The sequence below is a fragment of the Dermacentor variabilis genome, chromosome 10, assembly GCF_050947875.1.
Source record: "Dermacentor variabilis isolate Ectoservices chromosome 10, ASM5094787v1, whole genome shotgun sequence".
Taxonomy (NCBI): domain Eukaryota; kingdom Metazoa; phylum Arthropoda; class Arachnida; order Ixodida; family Ixodidae; genus Dermacentor; species Dermacentor variabilis.
The window spans coordinates 57,110,405-57,137,233 of NC_134577.1; the positions used below are offsets into that span (position 1 = coordinate 57,110,405).

Consider the following 26,829-nt stretch of genomic DNA (forward strand, 5'->3'; position numbering starts at 1 on the left):
TTTACTTGTGGTTGTCTGTTTGCAAAACTGTGAAATGAAAGCGAAATATATGCAAAACTCGCTAAACTTAGCGCACACTGCCTTTCAAAGTTGCGGACCCTGCAGAGCACATGGCCGCGCGCTTGGCGAAAACAGAACCGCGTAGCTTCTGCTCACGTCAGCCATGCGTTAGTGTCAGTTGAATTAAGCAAAAATTACATTTATATAACCCTACTTGCCATTTGAGAATGGCCTTCATACGGTGCATGAACAACAGGATCGCGCTGGTGTGCGTCGACTTGGTGTACATATATGAAACGAAAGACGGGTACGTGTTACATGTGCGTGATGGCGCACGACGCTTTTGCGTTGCCTGTGACCTGCGCACACGGCACATTTTGACCTCCTTTACGATAGCTTCGGCGTAAGAAAGTCACAGGAGGCTGCAAGTTAATGTTAGAGTAAGAATACATAGTCAGCATTTCTGTTCCTGTGTCGTTTTGTTGCGGAGGCGATCGTGTAACTGGTGGAACATCGTTACTATACGTGCCGAACTTCCAACAGCCACTCTTACTGAAGTTTGTGGGTAACAATCTGTGACAAATAGGAGTGGAACAGTGATACTGTTAACCAACAAAGTCTTAATTACACATTTTAACTGGGTCAACTTTAGGCATACTATCGTGACCGAAGACGTTGCGTTCCCATTTCCCCCTGATGGTGGGGGATTCTGTGTAGAAGCTGAACTATCTGTTGATTGAGAAAGGCACGCACACACACAAAGTCAATCATTGTTGTGATCAAAATGTGCAAGTTTATATACGCTTGACTCATTCGCTTTTACAAAAAAAAAATTAAGTAATGGTGATTTAGCGGTAAATGCGACAGGGGTCCTGGATACAAGACACCAGTTTCGATATATTATTTCCAAAAGTGTGGGACGAAATACATGGGCGTTCCAGTTCCTTTTATGCTTCAATGCATAAAAGAACATTTTGTTAAAAAAGTAAGTGGAACAACGGTGCAATTTTACGGTGAGTTTGATGGCGCATGACGAAAATTAATTCCTAATGGACGCGCCTTGCAAACTCACCGGGTACAATTCGTAAATTGCAATATGTGCCGTCAAATAGTTAATGAAGTTAATTATTGAATGTTTGTTAATTTGTTGAATATGTGTTTCGATTTCTTTTGTGTCCGCCGCTCTGAATAATCCAGCTCAAGGACTAGAATTATGCTATTTGCAGCAGGCAATTTTTGAAAGTTCCGCAAAACTTAAATATGATCACCCTGTATATATACCTACATACATGCAGCTCTACCTCATAACCGGCTTCCCACACTGCATACATATACCCTCATTTCTCACTCTGTCACTCCTAATGCGAACACATAAAAGAACCCCATAACAATCGATAATAACAGGTAACCACCAAAAAAAAAAAAATACCTAACAGATTCATTTAGCCCTTGCTGCATACTCAATAATGTGCTGCAACTTGTCACCTTCTAAAGCACTTCACCCACAAGAATACCAATAAATAGTATGATTCATTGAAAGGTCCACAACAAATGCCCTGGCAAGAAACAATTCTATTTTTTGTAGTGCGTGCATGCCTGTCTACAGCCACACATACAAGTTCTATGTGCACATTCAGTAGTATACAAGAAATAAGAAAGTCACTTCTATTTGCAATTTATGTGAATAAGATTTGTTGATGACTGTATGTTGGTTATTATGACATACCTGGGGACAGCTGTGAATTCTGTGTGATAAAATCACTGCAGTATACTACCTGTCCATAACAAAATGCAGCCATTAATTGGGGCTGCCTAAAGTTCTCTCACTCTACCCCCTCCCCCATGAACAAGTTTGGGAGGGGCGAGAGTACCCCTGCCCTCCTGCAGTTGACGCTTATGATCGTGACACTTACTTTCCTTTTCGCAGTGGTGCCTTTTCCAAAGTACAGCTTGCCATTCCAGAGGAGACTGGCGAATATTCTGGCCAACACAGGTAATGTTTGTGTAAAGCTCGTGGCCTAATGGTGCTCATTGGCCGGCATAGTAGAGTGGATGAAAACGTGTTGTTAGAGCAGTTATGTTTGCCTCAGCGCCACTGTACAACCCAAAAAAGAAACTGGCATTATTCATGTTTTTTTTTTTTTTATTATTATTATTCCAGTGAAGAGGAGGAAGACAGCAAATCGTCAGGAAAGAAAGACAAGCAGGAGGAACCTGGTTTTTCCTGTGCCAATTTTTCACCTTGTTCGACATACTTCATGGCAGTAACTCACTCGAAGAGACTCGTCGTCTGGAAGCGGCACAGTCCCGGAAACTGGGAAGCCATTTTCCAAAGGTTGGTATACACAAGGATGCATTTTGCATATGTGATTCTGTTACAGCATTACGAATAAGAATGCAACGACTTGCTTGGTGTGGCTTCTGCTGGCCACAGTATTCATGCACAGTTAAGTTGTGCTAGTAGCCTCTCTTTTCTTTACACGAGCTGAGCACAAGACAGTACAGAGCAGGCTTTTAATTTGTGCTTTCAGATTGTTTGTTTTGACAGAACCTTGGTATGGGCTAGCTAACCATCTGCTAAAATAATGGCTGCATTGCATTGAAAAGATAGCCCATATACTCAAATGTACCACAAGATCTGTGGCATTTGAAGAGGAAATTTTGGCCTTTGTCTTCATAACTAATCATCATCAAAGAACTGCAAATAGAATTTTTAACATGTACTCAACCAATCTGAACTAATTTATGGCGTTAGGGAACAATACTAGAAATTTCCTTGTGCTCTCTCCCTTCATCAGTTTTCATCTTTCCTCTTGCAGGTGTGTGGTACGCAAATGTGTTCAGGTCCGGATGTGCACCACCAAAGACACCATTCTTGTGGCAGACCGCTCTGGTGATGTCTATTCCTTCCACTTTGATGATCCGGAAGATTCCAGGGGTGAGGCCATCATTGGCCGCCTCTCCATGGTCCTTGACATGGTAGGCCTTTTCCCTGACCACAATGACTTCAATTCCATGGCTACAAGGCTAGCCTAACATGTGCCGTTGCTGAGTTAAGACCTGCCGTGGCGATTCCTTCTTTCATGTCTCATGTTCAAAGACGTAACAAGTGACACACATGTACAGTCTTCATCTAGGTGTTTTTCTATGCGCCAAAGGCTTAGCCTTTGCTTACTTTTGAACACAACTGTGTAATCACTTTTTATGACCAAACAGTCAACTGGTTCTGTCCAGACGTCTTCCAGTGATAAATTAGTGGAGGAACCTTAGGTTCTGCCTTCTTTTTTTCTTCCCTGTAATGTTTCCTGATGTACCATGTGTCTACTGACAATGAGGCTGGCCTATGTTAAATTGCTGAAACATCATTTACCAGTCTAGATTAGTAACCTTGTACTGTAGTTTAGGGATCCTTTATAGGGACACTTTGACAAGAGAAAAAGGGAAGGCAACTGAGAAAAACAGACGTGATCATATTTTCTGAGATCTGAGTACGCAAGCAGCAAGTGTCGCAGGGAGTATACGCAATGAGAGGTTACTGGCAGCGATACAAGCAAGAAGCAATTTCTTCGGTTTTCCTTAGTAATCAAGATGCACACGGCTATCGGTGACTACATAAGTGCAACTTGTGTAGAATTGTGCGATTATTTTTAGTCGGTGCACAAAAAGAAGTGGTAGCTCCACCTGCCTGCACAAAGCCATTTTTTGTAGCAGAAGTTCAGCCTGAAAACTACTTTCTGCACCACCGTTTTGGTGCGTGTTGACAGGAATCAAACAGACGTTGCAAAGGCAAAGCAACCTTTTGTCTGCAACCGGTACACATCTATGGAGATCAAGGTTTGCTGCAGAGGTGGTAGCGAGGTGCTGGCGCGACCATGTGTCACGAAGGAAGGTGACCTTATCTTCCAAGGAGATAAAGTAATCATCACGGATGACGCTATATGAAAAGGCTGTTTCAGACTCGGCACTGCTTTATTTGCATAGAAAAGTTCTGTTAGTGAGCTGTGCATTTGCTATATCTTTATCTCTAGAGTATTTCACAATTTGTTGAAAGAAAACTAGTACTTCATTGGCTTTTAGTGTTTACAATAAGTGTGTACTGAGCCTAAGTATGTAGCCAGACACTTTTCGTCTGCTTATGTAGAAGACAGTGCCTTAATTGGCTGCAAACCACTCAGGCAAGTGCAGCAAGAGCATCATAGCTTCTGCCTGGCACTAGACGTCTTCGCAAGCCTGCATGAAGTTTAGGTTAGACAAAGAATAGCCCCATTGAATTGCAGCCATGAATGCCCTGTGTGCACTCGATTCAATTTTTGAAACTTTGATTCCTCTTCTTTTGCAGATCATAGGTGAGCTGGACAGCTTCCTGGCAGTCTCGGATCGGGACGAGAAGATCCAAGTGTCATGCTATCCAAACTGCTACAACATTCGTACCTTCTGCCTTGGCCACACACAGTATGTGCTGCCTGGAGACACTGTTTTGTTAGATACGCCTTGGCTGGTTTTTACAGAGGTCATTTTCTGACGTGAACATTGAAAGGCTTTCTATGTGCTGTTAAATATTTCCATTCAACATCAAGTCTGAAAGGATGACTGAACTTTAACTATTTGTTAGAGTTGACCATTTTATTGCGATTGCAATTATATGGATACTTCAGGCGCATTTCTGCAGTCTTCATTGCTATGAGGTTCCATATAAAGTCCAAGGGCGATAAAATTGATGCCTCGCGCTGTATGCTGTATGTGCCAGTGAAATCGTGCAAGGGTGAGCCAGCTATCCTGGCTAAATTTTGCACATGCAAGGGAGGGAAGCAGGGAGGAAGTGCGCCATCTTCCTTCGCACGCAAGGCTCCGGGGGTAGGGGAGGGAAAGGGGGCATGTTCTATTCCAGCCGCCTGGCCACGATATCTTGAAAGTAATCTACGATGGGGACAGAGTCCGCCACGTGCTGTTTTTTTTTTGCGGCTTATTTCGTGTTGATGCGAGAAGCAGCACAAAGGTCAGTTCGCTCGCTGCTGCTGCCATGCTTCCTCACTCCAGTGTTTTGACAGCAAGTTTTCATGATCATTGAGTGAGATGCATTCATGTTTGCTTGTGCACGCATAACACCATGCTTGTTAATTTAGTTATTATGCCTATGTTTATAAGTTTAAAACTGCCGACAAAACTACTACCCTTACTTTGTATAGCTATTCACTAATTTGCTATTGCAATAGATGCTTTGCCTTTCGGGTGAAACTGCAACTTTTTTAGTAGGTTGGGGAGTCTGGAAAAATAAAACTTTGGTACCGTTGAAGCTAGCCGCCAGTGCTCCCAGCACTTCCTAACTAAAATGACACAAAATTTGAGCTTTGGTTGACTTGGCAACATAATTTGTTAATGACAGCAGCAGTGAAGACAGGGAAGACAGGTTTCTTGGGTTGTCTAATTTTCTGATCCGACGTCTAGGCTGTTTTAACGATACCTCAATCAACCATGGAGGCTCATGAGTGCGTGTTATTTTCTTAATTGTGTGCGACTAATATAAAATGCAACCTTATTTTTCCTACCATAGGTTGCTTTTACCCATCAGCTTTTCAACAGGGCATGTACAAAGTATTACGAGCAAACATTCCAGTCATGTGGCGTTTTCACTCGCACAGAAGCCTGCTGTCTATTCCACATTGACCTTTGACTGAAGCTTGACTGGTAGCCTAATCTCTTACATTTCGAACACCACCTGTGCAACTGCCCTTATTCATTACTGCACAATATTGTGCAACACCCCACATTATTGTGCAGTACAGTACAGGAACTCAATAAACCACATGGTGGTTTGTTGTTTTTTCCTATAATGTGCAGTCGACCAGCTTGCTTGCACAGAAATGCCGATCGAACACTTTGATCAAGTAGGAGGTGGCTTCTGCATGCACCCGGACCTGTCAGTCATTGCTTCGCGAGCCTAAGGAATGAAGTAAAAAACAAACCAGGTGCCTGCTGCATTGAGTGAAAAATGCTTCCTGTACAAGAGGAACTTACCCATTTTCACATTTGCAAAGCTACTGCTTTCCCGCAATCATGAGCATCAGTACGGCTAGTATTAATGCCAGAAAATCGACACAGTAATTTTCTTGCATGGTATGACTTACGAAATTTGGGAACTAAGAACCAGGTACATATTTTATACATTTTCATTCTTTTTATGCTCTCAGGACTTGTGTTAAAAACAGCTAATTATTACTTTCATTGTGTTCCTTGAGGTGGTGCTTTGACATTTCGCATATGAATTATCTAAAGCTGTCTAAGCAATTATCACTGCTTTACGTTCATTCAAAACACCAGTTATTTGTCTATAATTTTATAGATAACAATACATGTTGCCACCACTACAACTTGATATAACACATTCAGACATGAAAACACTGAAAGTGAACACATTTTTAGTGGTAAAGAAAGGGTTAAGTACCCGACACCAATCTTATAGTTACTTTGGATGCCTGTGGAAAGGTGTCTAGATGTCTCTTCAACACCTGCAACAATCGTGACACACTAACAGTAACAATAAAGAAATTTGCGGCAAGTGTATCCTTTGGCATTATGTCACCATTACTGCAGGATGGTTTCTATGCTCGGTATGTAAGTGGAATCATCGCAGCAAAGCTGATTCTAAAGGAGCCCCCGCAGGCATGGGTATTGTTCTGCATTAGCGGAATATTGGCGTTATTTCGGAACTGCATTGTGAACCGATGCGCGCATCATTCTTTGTTGCTTGGGGGTCATGATGCAGCATTACAGGGCAAGTCGGCAACATAATATGCTTGTTGCATAATATTTCCATTCAGTCGTAGGTAGTTAAACATAAATAAATAAGGCATTCATTCATTCATTCATTTGGCCACAGTTGTACTAGTATGACTCACATGAATTAAATGGAGTAAGTGAACTAATGCACAAAGTAACACGCTTGAATGGGGTAACTAAAGGGAAAAACTGAATAAAGTAACTGAACACTTAAACTATGCTCAGTGTTGTAGGGCCCGTTGTTTTCTTGGAGCCAACTGTTGACTCCTGTAGGCTCTAGTTTCATTAGTAATACTGAAAACCATATTTCATCACTCTTTTACTGCAAAATATGCTTTTGCCAACTTCAGGAGGTTAGTTGTGCAAATGAGTGGTTTTACGTACATCTAACAGTATTGACTGCTATTGACTATTATTAAATATGACTGCTTTTAGCAATGTGTGTTTGCCTCATGCCTCTAAGTGCATCAGGTCTTGGCAAATTATATACTAAATCTTGCTTCCTTAGGTTTGTGACCTGCCTCGCATTGTTGCCTGGCCCACCGGAGCTGCTGGTTTCTGGCTCTGGAGTGAGTACTCATTTTTGCATGCATTCTTCTTCTTTCTTGTAATCACTAGATGTGATAGGCTTGCTGGTAGATTGTCTTGTAATTTGTTGTTGTGCCAGTACAGTGACACGGACGTAGACTTTCATTTAATGTGATTACAATTCTTGTGACGCTTCAAACGCTTTCCATTACGTTCCTATGTCTCTGTTCTCCCGCCAACTTAGGTCCTGAGGTAATCCATGGTCTAATGAGTAGAGCATTTTGGTGCTGTGCCGAGAGAGCCGTGTTCGAAACCAACCGGATATTCGGGATATTTCGTACATCGTACAAAACCTTAAAATCAAAACAAAGAACAAGTGATGTAGTGTAATACTACTACTACCAACCGATATTCCATGGCAGTACAGCAATAGACAAAGCGCGCGATAACACTGAAACAGACGCCCAGGCAGGGGATCCAACTTTACACATTGTTCAGGCACTGATGGCAGGCGGCGCTCCTAACCTCAGAGGTAGTCTGTGAAGGGCGCAAAGACGAAGCGAGCCGAGATGGCTTGTCACTTCGTGTGTGCTGTCTTTCTGCAAGCTTAGTGTTGGATGTCACCTAATCTCAAGTTTTGGACACACGTTGATGCGAGAGACAGCATGAAGCGTTTGCTCCCAGAGGCTGGCGCATTTAGTCACGCCAGCGTTGTCTTGGCGAGTGTTCGCAGTCATCAAATTATGTTCCTTCATGTCTGCCTATGCACGTGTGACACCGTGCTTGCTGATTTAATTAGTGAGCGAATGTTTACTGCAATTTGTACGGCAGATAAAACATCGAACTTTACCTTGTATAGATGCCTAATACAATAGAACCTTGTTGATACATTCCCGTTACCTATGCTTTCCCAACGCCAACGTTCGCAATCGAGAACACAAAAAATGACCTAATAGAGTTACACTCATTTCTTACCGCTTCATACATTCCTGGAAAACGTGATTTTTCAGCACGTCGCCAAACTGCGATTGTATGATACGCTTTCCTCCCGCTAGATCCCATGTAAAGAAAATGCGCGAGGCACGCGCAATCAAGAACAGTAGGTATATATCTGCCCGCTGCGCCAGCTCCACCACAATACTCGCCTGCTCGTCTCACGTGACAACTCTGCCACGCACTCAGTTTCTCATTTTGGTACCAGCAATACCTCTCCGGGGTCATCGCCTACGGCATTCACAGCTATCCCCGCCAATCTTATTGCGATAAGCATCTTTGCCTATCTGTTTCACAGCACTTGGTGCCATAGGAAGCATAGCGCACACTTTTAATAGGTGATAAATGAAACGCGCCAACCTTCCCTGTTGCAGACTGTGGCCGAATGCGTTTTCTTGCCGCTAGATCCCATGTGAACAAGAAAAGGCACGAGGCACATGTGATCGAAAGCAGTATATTGGCGCCCATCTCTCGTGAGAACGACGGCACGCACAATTTTTTATTCCAGTACCAGCAAATCTCTGCCCGGGCAGCCGCACACCGCATTCAGAGCTATTGCCGCAAAACCTGCTGCGATAAGCATCTTCACCTATCTGTGTTACAGCGCATGGCGCATATTGCCATTGGTAGCGTACTGCACGCTTGTAGTAGGCGATAATCCAAACAGGCTGCCGTTCCTTGCTGCAGGCGGCGCGGTGTAGGCATCACATTTCGCTTCGGGGGGCATCCAGCGTCGTCCACCAGTTCGATTTCGTTTCGGTTTCCCATCGCCTTCTTAAAGTACCACGCAATAGGAAATCAACAAAATACATCTCGTGCCACAACGATCCATGCGACACTTTGCATTACGTAGTTGTAAACAGTATTTGAGTCTGTCAGATTTTCTTAGGCACTACGGATCATACATTTTTCTGGTTAGTACATTTCCCTTGCGTGTCCTTTTTTTTAATTTTTTCAGAACGTATGAATGAGTTTCTACTGTATTTTGCTATCCCAATTAATGCCTTGCCTTTCTAGCAAAACTGTGATTTTTTTTCCCCCAGGACTTCACACTCCTTTTTCTTTCAGGGACGACACCCAGTAGCCAGACTTAATTGTTATAAGCCAATAACGCAGCATGGGGACAGTGTAGTAAGCACCTTATATTACGATAAAACACACAAAAGTTGGCAGTGCTGCAGCTGCTCATTGTTACCTCCAAGTATTGTTAAAACCGGTAATATTATAAGGTGGTTCGACTGCACTTCTTTCTGTCAAAGTAAGTTGTTTTGATGTCAGTCTCTGCTGTTTTTTTCATGCTCGTCTGTCAGGGGTAACACAAGGTAAAGGCTGTTCAATGTTGATCCTAAGAGTCACTTACTGTAAACATCCTTAAAGCCAACTCTGCTAGGCTTGACTTTCCAATAAAATTAACAGTTCAAGCATTTTCGCTGGCGGCTTTGGCTGAAGACGAGCAGAGAGACTCCTTTCCTACTTTTTTGTGCATTAGGACTCGGAGGGGAACAGACGATTTTACATAATGTTCAGCTTGTAGAGGAACTCACAGAAGTATTATGTATTGCTGCAAACATATTTTAATGGCACCCTTTTTTTCTCGCCGGACAGTTCCGTGTTGAATTTCAAACAGTGGCCCTTATTCTTTTTGTTTCAGTAATTATTCAGGAATGTTCTGGTACATTTGCGTTCTTTTTCCTATGTGTGTGTGTTTCTTTGTGTGTGTGTGTGTCTTTTTTTGTGAGAAAATGTGCTTTATGAATCAAGTCCTTGGATTCGTGTGTGCACTTGTATGTTTATGCAGATATAACATTGAACAAATCAACTAACCCTTTGACTTTATTAAAGCAGTAATATGACTAAAATATTGTTTAGGTACAGGATCTCTTTCCTTTTATTTTTTTTTACCGGCCGTGTGTAACATATCCTAAAAATATTTCTGGCTGTGCCACTGATAGCAACAAGTTGTTACTACAAGCCATGGAAACAAGTCGTACAAAATCCAAGCCAGGAGGAACAGCTTCCACTGTTGGCAGTGACACCAAGATTCTGCTCCAGCAGCTGTTTCTAGTTTTTCACAAGTTTCATGCCCCAAAAGATGTTGCAGGCAGATGTACAGTCTGTCAAAAATATGCGGGCTACGTTGCCTGCAACTGCCATGCTGACTACAGATTGTTTAAAGGAGTTCGAGCAGTATGTGAAAAATTCCGCTGTCCTGGGGAATGAAACAAATGCTCGTGTTCATCTGGAGTGCCACAGGAGCCACAGCACACAGCCTATATATATATATATATATATATATATATATATATATATATATATATATATATATATATATTAAGGGTGTGCAACTATCAAAATTCTTGAATATGAATCGAATACAAAGGATTGGCATCGAATATTGAATTGTATGTCGAATAATGATATGCACATGCATTTATTAGCAAGTTGGTTTATTTTAACAATATGGAACATTGCGGTTACATTGTCATTGGCAAAAGAAAGTTAAACTAGTAAGCCGTTATACTAAAAGGTTGAGTAATTTCTGCTAGTTGTCTGTTCTCACCAGCCTGTGCCTTACTATACTGCATCAATTTCCCGTAAACTCAGAGGCATTTGACCCTGTACCAGTCGTCACTCATTGGATTTGCTGTCAAGCAATAAGCTCAGTACTGGGGTTGGAACCTGTAAACGAGTGCACCCTTGCTGTTCCCAAACGCGTGCCACTTGGCATTAAGAGGCAGCTTTTCTGCAAAGCTTAGACGTCCAATGGCTAAGCGTGTATTACAAGCGAAATTTCGCCAGGCAGCATGAAATTATTGCAAAATTCAGCGCAAAATTAGACACACTTTCTTAGATTAGATAAAAATAAACGCTAAGAACCATGTTTGCACCCGCACAGCAAGCAATATATTCGATTGGTTTCGAATATTCATATCCTGTAGAATATTCTAAAATTTTCGAATACATAGTTTTGAATCAAACACAAGTATTAAAAATATCATAGTCAATAACATTTGAAATGTTCAAATATTATCTATATACACACACACACACACACACACACGGTGAAGGCTTAAAGTAGCCCGTATACTTCTAAGGGTGTACATCTCGTATGTTCCAGGATGGCACAATCCGGACGTGGTGCCCAGAGACTGGTCGGCAGCTGCACCGGTATGACATCAGCATTGAGAAACAGGTGGCAGACTCTGAAGGGAAGGTTAACACACGGGCACCTGCCGTGAAACGTATAGCCGTGCAGCCCATAGGCACAACTATGGCCTGCCTCATTGATGGGTACGTGATGTGTGTTCATGACATGCGTCCACGTAATTCTTGGCATTGCATGTCAAAGGCTGGCAAAAGGTTTATCTAGCTGCGAGTCATCGCAGACGCAGAAGCAAATGCATTCTCTTGCCAAGGTACGGTTGAATCAAATAAAATTTTGTTCAAAATTGCAGATGTTCTGACTTGGAAGCGGAAAGCAAGCAGGCGACAACAGTCGTGGAAAACTGGAACCCTTCATTCCAAAGCATTAATCTATCCCCTGTTAACTTGGCCTGTAACTGCGCTTGCTTCATTTTTACTAGCTATTCATGTTACTTGTTAACATGAATAGCTGTTAACGTGAATAGTTAACAACATTTTGGTGTGGGTGAGGTCTTGCATCTCCCACACTGAACCATCAAACATAACACAATGCACAATCTGTTTCATGAAAGAAATTTAACGTTTACCCTCATGTGGGAGGTAGTATCATGGGAAAGAGATAGTATTATATGACGATTCCCACTGTCTTCCCTGTTCAAGATATGTTGTAAACCCGTTAAAGTATGCTCGTGGCAAAGGGCTTACTTCATATTTCATATGATCATAATACTACTTCAAACATCCGTTTTTCAGCTCTTTTCATCTTTTCTTTTCATATTTTCTCTTTTCAGCTCAAAGTTAGATAAGAGATTTGGTTGGCTAGCTTCCCGTTAAACCTATTCCATATTTGCTCTAGTTAAAGGGCACTTTTCAATTTCTTGCACAATGCTTGCACCAAGTGAAAACTGCTACCACAACCAGCGAGAGACTCCGTTTAGTGAAAACTGTGCAGGTTTCCTCGGTGTCACATTCTGCATGCTACTCCAGGGTAGTATTCTCGCACGATCACTTTCACGAGATTTCACGTGTGCAGCACCAGAGCGTCGCAGTGTACGGCCGGCGGCGTTGTTGCCGCTGTACGAAAAGAGCGAGCTTGGCAAAGTGCCAGAAACGCTGTCAGCCGTATATGCCAAAGCATACCATGTAGAGTAATGCAAAATCTTGTGAAAGTGATTGCACAAGGATACCGCTACAGATGAAAACAATGACAAATGAGATGGTATGCACTGAGCATGTCACAGACAATGTTGTGAACAAAATACTACAAACAAAAGAATGCAGTCCAGTTGACAATTTTGTGTGAGAGCAAAATATCAGTAAGTACAATTTGTTGTTTTGAAGTTGTCAGAATGCAAACTTTGGCAGGTCACTTTGTCATCAGCCTGATTGGAATGTGAACAACTGTTCCTTGTAATCGCAAGAGAATGCAATGTGGCACCGCGCTAGCAGCCACATTTTAAGTATTATGTGGACCCAAGTCCACATTTTGGAGATTGAGATTAAGCCGCCAGTCTGTTACAAATTCAAGTGAAGCTGGAAACGAAACAGTGCAGTCTGGTCACTTTCAACGTAAAATTTATGCTGGTAGCCACACATGGTGAATAGTAATCTAACCACTGTCGATAAAAACATACTGATGGCATTTCATTTGAACGTAAGAGCAAATGCTTGGACGATCAAACTGAATTTTACTGCAGAGGAAATCACCTTGCGCCACTGAATATCTTGTTTTTAGGAGACATATTGGCATGAATTGAGATTTTCTTCACAAATTAAGTAATCCTTGGCCTGGAACAAGTGCAGATAAATTTTTGGGTTCAGAATCAATCACACTGACTGATTGTATACAGTCGAGTGTTATTAGTATAACACAGTCACATCAAACACGATAATAGCTTCATTGTATCCGATATTTATTATGAGTATATGTACTCATAATGTACACTCAATATACTCATGTGTATACTCATACATGTAACCTACGTACGTAGTATATTCATATGTGTATACTCTATATAAGCAAGAAAAGTCCCGATCAGGTCTATGTGAAGGAAACACAAGCAGGGTGCCCTACAGGACAGCAAAAGGGTCTCCTGCAAATTTCAATTGCCAGCTTTTCGTGCCAGTATGAGGCATAGGGGTAATAATAAATTAGTGTGTGAATATAAATAAATATAAGTTAGTATGGCTTTGTGACTATTCAAAAATTTCGAATAACAAATGAAATATTGTTCTGTTTGATTCGGTCTTCAGATCAAATAGTCGCTATTCGTATATGCAAATTTTTTTCTAATAGTTTTCAGATAGTTCAAATAGGCAACTGAGCAATAAATCCCATCCTTTCAAACATAGTAGGCATAAAACATAAGAAGCTACGTTGTAGAGCATGCAGTATCCCTCTGGGAGCCAGAATTTTCCACTTAAACCATCATTACTTGGCATCTGCAAAGGGTCCTGGGTATGTGAATGAACTGCGTATTTGTTTCTAATGCTGCATTCGTACTATTAGTAAATGATGCTTCATAATGTACAGTGTAATGACAGAAACTTATAATGTTGTCAATAAACAAGGATGTGAAGACCGATGGTGGGGATGGCTGTTTATTATTTGAAAACTATTTTGAAAATATTTGAGTCAATTCACTTTGCTTCTGGCACTGTTTGATTCGTATTTGATTCGGTCTCAGAAAGTGCTGTCCTGCATTCTGTGCTTAGGATTCCAGAAGTGCTTCTGCTAGGCTGGCTGGGCCCCGAAGGCGGCTGGAGTCTCTTGCAGAGCCTTGCTGTTCCATGCTCACCTGACGACATTGCATTTGACGAAGATGGCCATCTCTGGGTGGTTCTCGCCAGTCCTCCATCCGTGCAACTTTTTGCACTCTCCTCAGAGTCAAATGTGAGTCTTTGCACCGATATACACCCTGCTCCATTCAAACAGGGCTATACACGTGGAGGACTTTCTATTGCCATGGAGGGAACACAACAAGGGCAGAGCGCCTTCACGTGTTACCTGGCCAAGTATCCTGGCGTTTGGCAGCGCTTTTGGTTTCTCAGAAATACTGAGTTAGCGCAGCATCTATGTGTGACAGTTTCGCATTTGCCCAAGCGTAAACGAGAAAAAGCTGAAAAATAAGCCAAATTTAATGCTCAATTCTCTATGTTCCCTTATTTTGCTGCTGTAAATACCGTATTTATTTGATTATAAGGCGAGGGTGCTAGTTGGAGGACCCGAGAAACATGATGTTACGAAACATGTGAGGCCCATGATGTCAGCCATCAGGCCCACACATCAGGAAATAGTGAAACAGCAGTGGACGCCCCTCCTACCCCCATCCTGTAACCGCTTCTTTGTTGCCTTAAGGTGCCTTTATCAAACAGTTTTATAACTGCACAACCAAACGACTACAAAGAGAAACCACACAAGGACAGGCGCAGCCTGCCCTTGTGCGCTCGTGAGGTGTATCATATTAGAAAGAAGGGAGACGATTGTGTCAGTGACGTCTCAGTTTATCTGTACTACAATGAGATTAGCCTTATTGATGAACGTAGTTAGGTTGTGTGTTGCTTGAACAGAAAGTTTTTGGGTGAAAATGGTTTCTCCATGCATGCACATTAAAAAAAGGAAGAAAGGAAGAAAACCTGCACCTGTCCTTATGTGCTTTCTCTCTATGGTCGTTTCTTTGAGCACTTATAGAACTGTTTGCTAATATGCACCAACTCACCCAATAAGAAGTTCTTCTACACCTTTATCAGATGGCAGCCCTAAATGGCTACCATAAGCGCACTGTAAAAAGAAAAGGAAGGAGTGGTAGGCAAAGAACATTGCTATCAATGCTGCCACAGCTGATAAGAACTGATGAGTTGAGGGGGAAATAAGCATTGCACTCACTGTACCTATATATCCATTCATATATTAGGCCTTTCTTCAAAAAATTATTCCACTGAGCATGTTGTCCGCATCTACGAAGGCGTGAATGTCCAGAATTAAAGGCTCCATGATAGTCTGTCGTACCACCTGTAACATGGTGGTCCGACAAAAACGGGACACGTGCATTATTAAAAAAATGACGCTTTGACTCTTGCTTCCCGTAATTCATTCCTTCTGGCTACCCATTTTTCGTGCAGGGACGTTGGCAGCGACGAGAAGTTCCCGCTGATCTGCCGTCTGCGGGTGAACTCCCGTGGGCACCGCTTCTCAAGGACGTCAGCTGGACGCTGTGCCAAAGCCTCCAAAGCAAGTGTGCCTATCCAAATTTTATTGTTGTTCTTATCTGTTACCCAATGGTAACAGGCAGCTCACGGTGTCACTGCAATATAACAGTGCTGCCACCTCTCACCGCTGCGGCAACACACCCCCCACGGTGACAGATGGCGCCACCGTTTCGTTGTAGAGAAATCAGAAGTATCGCAGATAGACAACACGCACTTGCCATTGCCGTGAATTGGCATTGCTTCAGACAGCATACAGGAGCATGCAAAAGAAATACCCGTAAAGAAATACGGGCTATCTCCACAAGAAAAAAATTTCATCTAGGGCAAAAAGCACTTAGTTATTGTCAAAATAGTCTCCAACGAAGTCAATAGTTCAAGTTTTCCTCCCGCTGCTCAAGCAACCCTGGATTAATGGTGAGTGACCCCTGCAATGTCATCTTCACCTTGCAAATCGTATTGAACCTCTTTATTTTATTTTCCTTGTTAAAAATACCGAAACAAAGATATCACAGGGAGCTTGCCAATCCCGAGAGGCTAAATACCACATCATAGCCACAGCAGCATAAGCTACGGCGCTGTCGTGATGGAGAAACCAGTCACTCAAATTCCACAATTTCGCATTTTAATATCACTTCCCTAATACCTCCAAGTAACATTGCTGTGACAGTCTTTCCAGGTGGAACAAATTCCCGCTTACAGTTCCACAAATGCTGAAGAAAAAAAAGAAAAATCATCATCGTCGTCTTCACAATAGCACACTTGTCACTTTTTTGTTTTCCAGTCTTGGTGAGGAAGGCGTCGTTTTTTAAATCCTGGCACAAAATAAAATAAGAGCTTTTTGTTGTTGTTTTCTTTGTCTGTCTGTGAACAGGCAGGGAAAAATACGTGGCATTGCGTCTCATGCCTAATTCCCCACGATACACTCACAAGAGCTCCACCTTATGCCAGCAGCTTCTGAAATCTTCTCAATTTTGTAGTGACGGCTCTTGTTGGTTTATCGTGGAACCCTTTCAACTATCTCGTACATTCTATTGGCTGAAGGTCGTAAGAGTGGTCTTTACCACCAATTTCTCCTCCTGGGACCACTCAAAAACTTGTGTACAGCTCCGTGCGTCCTCCAAAAATAGTTTTTGCAGCCTTTCAAGTGTATTTTTGGTCGTTTTTCCAAGCAGGAGTCAAGGAGAATGTCAAGGAGGTTTGCTATGTATTACAAACAGACGTCATGATTTCAAAAGAGTAGGGAAACAACTCTTCATACATTTCAGCCTGGCTACTAACCTGTAAAGGGTCTACCTACACCCGCCTAGTGGGAGAACACAGCAATACAACTACGAAGAGCTGCGTGAAGCCTCTCCGGTCTCACTTTTTTTTAGTCCCCCGCTCGTGCGTCAACACTCAGAGGCATCAAATCGGTTTTAAAAATATTTAATGGCTCATTAACTGTTTATTGACAAGTATTACCTACAGGCAACATACCAGAAAATAAGAAAACGTTTTTTGCCGAGTTTTGGTATTGCGTACGAACTTTCTGGCTAAATGTAGCTAAACACTGAATGACAGGGATTTTTTGTTGTTGTTGTTTAAAGCAGGAACCCAGGACGAGGATGCAATAGTTTGGCAAGCAAGTTTATTTCTTTTGAAAGCACGATCAGAGGAGACTGACTGCAAGATCTCCAGCTGCAGTAGTGTCACACATGTGATGTAAAAGCAAATGAAATGTGCACCTTTAGTTCATATATGATGAGAGTTGTTTGTACAAATTACAAACAAAGCTGTAGGTAACGTGGGGTGAAGGCCACTTCCAGTTTTCTGCTTGGTGTTTACCCCTGTTGCTGAAAAATGTTTCTGCAAAATATCTTTTTTTTTCCTTTATATGCTTATTCTCAATGTGTTATGCTCATCTAGAGAAAAAAATGTCGCAAGCTTTTTGTGGCTAAACATCACTATATTTCAGTAACCTGTGTGGCAACACTTTGGTGGCCTTGCTTGTTTCAGTGTAAATTTCAGCCTAATTAAACAGATTCCCAAGGACTTCATTTCTAAAGAAGTTAAGCAGGAAGCTCAATGATACTTTTTTATAAATACGTGTTTTTGGTTCAAAATGTATCATTTGTTAGTTTCTTCCCAAGTTCCAGAAGAATGAAAGGGAGAACATTGCATGCAGTAATAAATATTAGAGAGAGAAAATACAGGGCTTCCTACCAACTTCTCTAGAGTAGCAATGCTTTGGAGCTTAAGTACCTTCCTTCCATCGATCACAAGTTAGCCATGATGTAACAGGAGACATGATAACATCTAATACGTTGCCAAACTGCCTTGCCTTATGTAATACCCCCAATCCTGGGGGTGGTAATACTAAAGTGAAGTGAAACTACAGTAAAGCTTCGTTAACTATAAATATAGGTCAAGTCGAAATTCTTTCCTGGCTGTGGTTTCAACTTGTGTTATTTTTGACCTATTATCTCAAAAAGTGCTTGCACTGGACACTGGTATCTGGACTTCGAATGTACCAGGAAATAGGCAACATGGCAGTGTCAGAAGTGCAACTTGCACTCAATATTCGCCTGGCGGCAGCTTGCTAGCAGGGCCTTGCTCCTCACTTATCTTTCCCCCTTCTTTATATCCATGACTGCTTATGCACACTTTCTTGGCTGCTCGCTGCCACTTTGTCGTGGCATCACGCGGCAGCAGCAAGTTGCAAGCCGTTCTTTCTTTTCTTTCCCTACCCTTTAGGACTCTGTCAGTGACGCATCAGTGTGGTCACAGCAATGGTTACGGCAAGATGATTGGCACTTTTGAGCAGGCACGGTCAGCCCACATGCTGTGCCAAAAGAAGAAAGCCAGCATGCGAGCCCACGGCATTCCAGCAAGATTGCTGCTAGATACGGATGCTTGGCTCATGCCCGTGCGAGGGTGAGGTGTAAATGCCATGTCACTGTTGGGCTTCTGATAAAGACGTGACAGTTGCACTCAACCGTAGCTCCGGTTTACCAAGTTCAATTGTCCAAAATTCATTACGATGCAGAAAGTAAGCAGCTTCCACTTTTTTGATGCCTGAAAACGGTTATGCTCGGATGATTGGCGTCAAACATTGCATTACGATCCATCGTCTTGACTCTGTGCCAAGCATGCTGTCTTGGCACAGTGTGAGCAATGCTGTTGCCCATAGAGGCTGTCGTCACCAGTGCCGGTGCACAGGAACATGACGAAAATATTACTGGCTGCATTCTGGAAAGGCACCATGTGGTCTATGTGTGGCCAGAGGGCTTCTATTCTCACAATTTCGCTCATCTCAAAATGTTTTCCGATTTTTTACAGCTTCGACTTATCGGGGGTTTACTGTATTTGGATGACAAAGGGCAAGACAAGCACAGTGCTCTCTTTGCCATCAAAGTGTAGGGTGTTATGTTAATTCTATCATCATCATCATCGAGTTCTATCACGTTGCACCAACCAACCCTATCCTACTTACTCTTCAGGTCAAGAGACTTTGTTGTGACCTCATGTCTCACTCCTCTTGACTAGCGCAATGTGTCACTTTTGATTGAATCAGTTGAAGCTACAGCCGAATTTTTCAGCAAATGGCGCACTCGACGCGTACCGAAAAATAAAAATTTGTTTATTCATCAATACGGCTAACAAAACGTTTGGGCTCGTGCAGGCAAGCCAGCTGCCGCAAACGGAAGTTGCAGCAGCCTGACTCAACTCTACAAGCAGTGGTTCGACAACGAGCACAGTTATCTGGAAAAGAAGCGACGACGCCTGGAGGAGGCAGCCACCAGCACGCCCAAGCGAGTCAAGCTGGAACCCGCACTCAGCTGACCACCTCGTCCAGGAAGGCCTTGCAGCAGCGCAGGCACTGTTCATACACGTCCTCGAAGCCCTGGCTTCCGCTGTCCTGTCCAAAAAAAGGCGAAGAGCGCTCGCTCAGGGTCGACGCCAAACGGTGGTTTGGGAAGGGAGTGCAGTCAGTAAAACCAACTGGAGGCACAGAAGAAACCGAGCGTGCCACCCTCTTGATCGGCATGTCCGACAGACATAGATCAGCAGAATAAGCACATTCCCACTCATATGCAGAACTACTTTTGTAGACTGTGTACTCACTCATACTCATGCACCCACATTCGTCAGCACTCACTCGCCTTCCTACTCGTGCTCACCGATGCCCACTAGCGTTTGTTCATGCTTACTGACACATATTCGTGTCCACTCAAAGTCATCATCACCAACTTTCATTCATACTCACCTAACACCTTTAAAAAGAGTGTGGAGTCTGCATGCTGACCTACGCCGAGAGGCAAATCTAAATGGGCAAGCAATGCGACCTTGTGTTGCACATGGCCATCTAGATGTGCCATGAGGGAGTGCTGCTTTGGTCATTCTCCACAATGCCACACAATCCTTGTTGCACTCAGGTGAGCATGATGTTTGATCTGATTAGGTTTAACATCCTGAAACCATGGAGAGGCTATGAAAGACGATGTAGATTCATTCAAACTATTTAGCATGAAATCGTTGAGTTCAGTCTAAAAAAGATGAACACGCAGAAGCACTTGTATTTGACTATTTTTTCTGTGTGTGTAATTTTTAGCACTGGGCCCCGCAACAGTTACGCAATGCCAACTAGCCCTACAGTCAGTGATGTCACACACTGCATACACAGTAGATTTTTTAAAATATGAGCTCTGGTGAGCTGGGCAGTTCAGGGGCCTTTATTTAGTTCCGACAGATTCAGTGCTGTTCTGATTAATATTTTCGAAGTCCTTGCCCATTCATCTAGGAACTTGCTGTCACTCATGTCACAAAAGCAAATTCGATGCTACTATCAAGTTCGAAATGCTATTCACATGCTGCCCTAGAGGAGTACTAAATTTCAACTACTTCATGTGGCCATCAAGTGTGTACTTACTCCCTGTGTTTGTCTCGAGTGACACAGTTGGATGATTTAAAAGAAACATGTAATAAGACTGTTACGACCATTTATTGAAATTCTATTGCACAGATAGTCATACACCTTATTTACTTGTGTAACGAACCCGCCTTTTTTTAGAGAAAGTTGACACAAATCTGGGGGGAGGGCTCATTACACAGGAAAAAAGAAAGCTTCAACATATTTATTTGCAGCAGTCGAAATTTCGTATCACTACGGAGCCTCTTCAGGTAGTTGATGTTTTCCTCCGCGCAAGGAAACTTGCCTTGCATTGGTCCTCGAAGCACGCAACAATTTTTCTTTGTATCTCAAGCCCAATCTCGTTTTCTCCAGTAGCGCACACGCAATGCCGTCCAGCGGCACGGCACCGCTGCTCTAGGGTGTGCTCTGCGACCTTCAGTTTGAAACCAGCCGTATCAATCACGTAACGGCCCCTCGAACGACGCACAGTGCCCGGGGAGATCAACAACAACAAAAAAAAGTCATGCAGTGGTGAACCTCAGGGTGATATGATGGGACCAAGTGGGCGTAGTCTCACTTTGTTCCACCACTGCGCTAGCATGTCGCTAGAAGCGACAATATTGCAATGGTGAAGCATCATGTATCATCATCAATGAAAACACGGTCGACAAGCTTCATATCTGCATCGCATGCGTTTGTGTTACCCGTGTTTAGCGTCAATCACTTCAAAAGTTGCCTGCAGTATCACAGCACGATCTGACAACATTGTGATAGTAAATAACGCTGGCCAATCAGGCTGAGATAAAGTGGACATTCTGAACACCAGCCCTGAAGGCCAGGCGCGCATTCTTTATGCGAAATAAAAACAAGTTAATTCTCAAGAACAAAAGTGGGACATGGATTCATTGTGAGAGTAAATATGGCAGTTTCCTGTTTAACACGCTCAAAGCAAGTGCTATTTTTCTTCGACTTCTGGTTCTAAAGCACTTGAACAGACATGATCCTAGATGTGAAAAACAACTCTTTCGAGAAAGCTGACTATGCTTGAAGCAGACAAATACTTTTTAGTAACTTTTAGTATTTAATGACATTAAATACCATGATGACACTAAATATGCACATGTGGCATTGATACTGAAAAAAAATGCATTTAAAAAGTTAAAGCCTCTGCATTTAATGACATCAACCAAACTTTATGTTCTTTTGCACTTCAATTATCTGTGCCAAATAATATACTTCAACGTGTTGTTATCACTAGCTTTACTCAACAATAAAACATGACAAAAACATGGACGTTTCGCCACCTATGCGCACTATGCGCAATGTAGCCACATTAGCACGGGAACACCGATGGGGCCCAAGAAAATTTGTGGAATCATGGTTTATCCTTCACAATCAATCTGCATGCAATTCAAACCATGGCCCCCTGCCGGATGTTTACAGCAGTATCGTACATAAATAGGATGTGTTTTCTCATTTGTTACCATTTGCGTACTGACGATGCCACCCGCATAGGTGGCGATATGTCTATGTTTTTTAAAATATTTTATTGTTGAGTAAAGCCAGTGATAGCAATGCGTTGAAGTATGAGTTCTCCTGGCTTTTCAAACATTTTTTCGCCAAATAATATGACTGCAGTTCATTTAGTTTTCTGGAAAATGAATTTTAAAGGTTGGTTACATGTTCCCTATTATGCCCACAAACGTATGACTTTTTACTAGCCACCCTGTGTTTGTGACATCAGAGGCTACACCATCACATGACCAGAATGGTGAAGCTGGCTCCTTTTTCTACGAGACAATGGCCAACAATCATAATTTTGACAGACATCATAACCGATGCTTCTCTTCATCTTGCTGCAGTGCAATGCATTGAGCTTGGAGCATGCCAGCTGCCTTGCACGGCGGCAAGTCAAAAGTAAATGGCAATCCTTCAGAGTTCATATCATCACTGAAATCGCCACTGTTTTGTTTGAAAGAGCTAGCAAAGCTCCCCGTGTTGTCAGAAGACATCTTCAGCTTTGCTTTTTTGGCATCAGCACCACACGTATTGCCTATTTACATTACGGTAGTGTAGAATCTGATGTCATCGACTCGTCATGGACATCACATAAAGCAGCTACTCGTTTCGGTACCTCATTTATTGGTTATTTAAAATTATTTAGTATTTTCTAAGCAAATTGAACGATCCTACCGGTGATCAGTGCCAATGTCCTAATATGATTTTAAAGAATACTGGAGTTGCCCTTTAAATACACATAAGCAGATGATGCCTGGTGGGTATGAAGTAATTTCCAGTATTTCACCTCCGAGATGTCTACCCAAATGCCTAATCTCGCAGGTCACGCTTGGGGCCACCGTGTTGTTAGTCATGCGTCAGTTCTAGTGAGCGGTTATGGTGCCGTATTTTATTTTATTTTTTTTTCGATTTCAGTACCAGAGCAACTTTGCGACCCTTTTGTGACGCATCAACTTGTATTTCAAACATACAATTATTTTGCAAGACGGCAACGCTATACCTACACTATCTGAAACTAAGCCTTTTATACAGCCCAAAATTTCTTTGCAGTTGGCCTCAACTTATAAGAGCTTCAAGTAGAGGGACAGTATTTGCCCAAGTGGACGTTATAGATGTGTAGCAATTCCATTCACTACAGGTTCTCAGAGCGAAATAATTTGCAAAATACCCTTATATCAGTCTTGAAAAGAGAACTTTAGCCTGGCATACTGGGGCTCAAGTCTAACAAGAATGCTCATACTCTGGTTTTATTGTCACCAGTTCTGCCAGTGCAGTATCATTTGCTTGGTGCGGTCAGAAGTGAAACAAAGCGTTGTATCTGTAAGTTTATGCCGCAAAGTGGCAGAGATGGACTGGAAAGCCGCAGCACCAGTGCTAACTTCAACATTGAAGTTAGCGCTTGTGTTCTGGCCCTTCTGTCGATCTCGGTAGTCTCACATTATAAACTAGCGAAAATGGCACACCGACAAGGCTGGAGCTCAATCCACCATTATCTAGTGCACTCACATAATACGGATCTCGAATAATTGTCTTCCCCTGGGGGTCGTACTTCCCTAGAAGCTCGATCTGCGCCTTGCTGCCTTTGGGCGCCAGCTTGCGCAGGTCTGAGATGTTGGCCTCGTCCATGCCAAAGATGTACTCGAAGCGGCTGAAGTCCTCGGTCGTCACCTGCACATGTCCACAGGGGAAAGCTCTAAGGAAGAAGCTTCGGCACGGCCCAGACGTGCATGTGGAACACCAAAATGTTCTCTCCCCAGGCAACCACTGAACCGATTCGAATGAAATTTGTAGCATTGAGGAAAGTTAAATCCTAGCTACTGTTGGTAGCAGATCTTTTGCTAATGTCCCTAGCCATTTTACAAAAATTGCTCGGAACCAGCAAATTTCAAGAAAGTGGTGCATGAGTTTACAACTATGATTTTCTTTTTTTAGTATTGATCGATTAATGGGTTTTAACGCCCGAAATCAACACACGGTCTGTGAGAGACGCCATAGTAAAGGCCTCTGGGTTGCATTTGACTAACTTGCACAAGGGACAGGAGTTTGTATTTTCACATTCCTCCTCTACCGGAATGTGACTGAGAATTAAGTCCATGACCTCACGCTAAGCAGCAGTATGTTGTAGCCACTGAACCATCACAGTGGCTAAGTTCACAACTCTCTGCAATGAGACGCAAGAGAACATCACCAGAGGCAAGATGCACAGTAGTGGATAGCGACACTTTTGCATCTGCATAGGAAGCTCTGAAACACTTCCACGTAAATGTGTAAATGTTAAAGATGGCCACTGGCGCAGCACCACAACTCACCAGCCTGGCCCGGTGATCCATGTCAACGTTGTGGTCCTTCATGCACTTGATGGCACGCCTCTCGGGCTTGCTGCCGACATGCCAATCGCCAGTGGCCGCGCTGTCCACGTCCCACTAAGTGGGAGAAGGGACAGGTGAGAAGCAGCTGCATTCGGTTAAGGTATTCAGAGGTAGTACTCTGTTGCAGACTAGTTGGTTCATATGGAACGAGTACTGCACTTATTTCATCAACAAGGACAGAAAGAATGGGGTGCAGTCCTCTGTCCTTTCTCTCCTGCTTGTTGAAGTTTGCACAGTACATTATTTGTTTAGTTAGATAGTTACTTCTTGATGAAGTACTCTTTCAATATCACTAATCCATCAGATAAAATAGAAAGTTAAATATGTGATGCAAGAGAAAGGTAGACATTGGGGACTACAAGAGACTAAGCATGTGTCGACATGTTGCAACTGAAATTAGGGAGAAGAAGCAGAATGTGACAGGTGAGGTAATGCATTTATTTAGGCGCATGTCATATTAATGTCATAATGTCTGCCAAGGGAGAAGAGGCTCGGTAAAGTGCAGCAAAGAATTAGCTAGAGTGATGATATTACGAAGTGTGCATGTGTAGGAGGGGGCTTGGTTTATGAGAGTTGGAGATCGGTGGCAGTACCAATGGGGAGGCCTTTGTCCCACAGTGGATTTATATAGCCTGGTGGCAGGCAGTTGATAGCATCTTTAGGCGACTGCTGTCTCCCAAACTCCACCAAGAGTATTGCACTTGTGAGGGCAGTGCTAAAAAAATTGCTGCAATCAGTGGCCGACTGCTCGTACTCTTATGTGGAAGGGTGGATTCACACACCCTGCTTGCTGTTGCAGCACAGACAGGCAGCCAACAAAACATTGAACTAACAAAAGTTTACACTAAAACGTAGCTTTCTGTTTGTAAAGATTCCATTCTTCTACTATTAAGGAACAAGCTCCGAAGACAAACTGGCATAATGTCACCAGGCAAACTTCTTGCCTCCTTTATTTTTAATTCACAAAGTGAGCCAGCTTTGCTCGTTTGGAAACATCGCAGTCACTGGTCACTGTACAGGTGCCAAGTTTTGCAAGGTGAAATACATGCTCTAGTCGACAGCAGCCGAACAAAAAAAATTAAGGGACACTGTCAGAGCCAACATTCCGACAAATGGACTTGTATACACCAGGGAATACGATGCTATGCTGATGCCCACAAGAGCAAGTCTCATCAATTTTGCTGCTTCAATCAGCTGGAGGAGAGTTCAGTGCCATAGGTTAAGTTGAACGCCTCTGTTGAAACATCGCACTGCGCAAAAACAAATGTTGCGGTAGACTGATTTCAACAAAAGGAAGCAGGTTCCTAGCTGGGTAACCCGTATTAAATGTGCAATCAGCAAAGCAATTCTGAAATTGCCACAAACAGCAACGCTTATTGCGAACCAGCATGTATCTCAACGGTTCCATATGGAAAGCGTGCAGCAGATTCACGTGGCGCAGTTTTTTCTATTTTCTTTTTCAACAACCAATTAGGAGCCAGCCGAATATCAAGCAGGTGGCGGCTATCTAGAGCAGCCGCAAACAGCTGGCGAAGCGAGGCATTCTTTGTAAGCAAACGTCAGCTACGGGAAGAGCTAAAGCGGGCCAACGAACTGCAGATAAGTGATTTAAACATCCGGCGCAGCTGACCGCCGAAAAGACGAGAAACTGCGAACTTTGCTCTCGTCACAGTTCGAAAGCTAGCGTCCATTTCAAAGGCAGCTGCAGCTTGCACCCCCAGACGAGACGAATTTTTCAGCGTCTACTATTCTACACGCTATCTCAAGTAAACATAAGCTGGTGATAAAAAATGAGAACGGTCGTCGGAATTGCACGGCAACTTTGACGGGCAAGAGGATCCATCCAACCAATTTTCCTTGTTTTATATGCGGTGTTTTTCAGCAGGTCTGAGCGTGAAGCGTAAAAGGTTGGAAGTACTCAAAATATCTGGCACAGGGATCACAGTAACCGGTACACGGCTTAGTTTGCAAGCAGAGCGGCTTCCTCTCGTGCTATGAATCTTGTTTCTAAGTACAGCCGTAAACAGGGGTGCTATCGTACAGCTTACATCATCCAATACGCCTCTCTCCTTAGCGATGTGCCTGAAGACAGCCTCGGCAATCGGGGACCGGCAGATGTTCCCTGTAGAGAGAAAAAATCAGAAAAGCTCTTGACTGCCACCACACAAACACAATCCCAATGAATATGGCATGTCTACTGTTTGCTTACCGAGGCAGACAAAAAGTACAGAGTGAGAAGGCTCAGTTTCTGACATCATGAAAGCTCTGGAGGTGCCAAAAGAACAGCACGATCACTAGTTTACTACAGGCTGCAGGAGCACAGCACGATCGCAAATGTAACAGCAGACAGACCAAGACAGACTTTCTGGCTTCGGCTATGGTATGCCTCGACTATTTACG

General features: G+C 43.0%; 2 protein-coding genes across 2 annotated transcripts; one reads left to right on the forward strand and one right to left on the reverse strand.

Annotated features, from left to right (window-relative positions):
* Positions 1–106: 106 nt before the first annotated feature.
* Positions 107–20,656, forward strand: wuho (tRNA (guanine-N(7)-)-methyltransferase non-catalytic subunit wuho). The gene is made up of 10 exons (XM_075672763.1): positions 107–307; positions 1,928–1,993; positions 2,162–2,335; positions 2,820–2,979; positions 4,340–4,452; positions 7,286–7,346; positions 11,417–11,589; positions 14,158–14,335; positions 15,565–15,673; positions 19,313–20,656. The coding sequence occupies exons 1-10, from the start codon at positions 228–230 to the stop codon at positions 19,471–19,473; spliced, it is 1,275 nt and encodes a 424-aa protein (XP_075528878.1). The 5' UTR covers positions 107–227; the 3' UTR covers positions 19,474–20,656.
* Positions 19,250–26,802, reverse strand: LOC142560561 (low molecular weight phosphotyrosine protein phosphatase-like). Its single transcript, XM_075672766.1, has 5 exons — positions 26,639–26,802; positions 26,478–26,551; positions 24,370–24,483; positions 23,567–23,728; positions 19,250–19,549 (listed from the first exon to the last, which is right to left on the reverse strand). Exons 1-5 carry the CDS (start codon positions 26,685–26,687, stop codon positions 19,466–19,468), a joined length of 483 nt encoding a protein of 160 aa, XP_075528881.1. The 5' UTR covers positions 26,688–26,802; the 3' UTR covers positions 19,250–19,465.
* Positions 26,803–26,829: the final 27 nt, after the last annotated feature.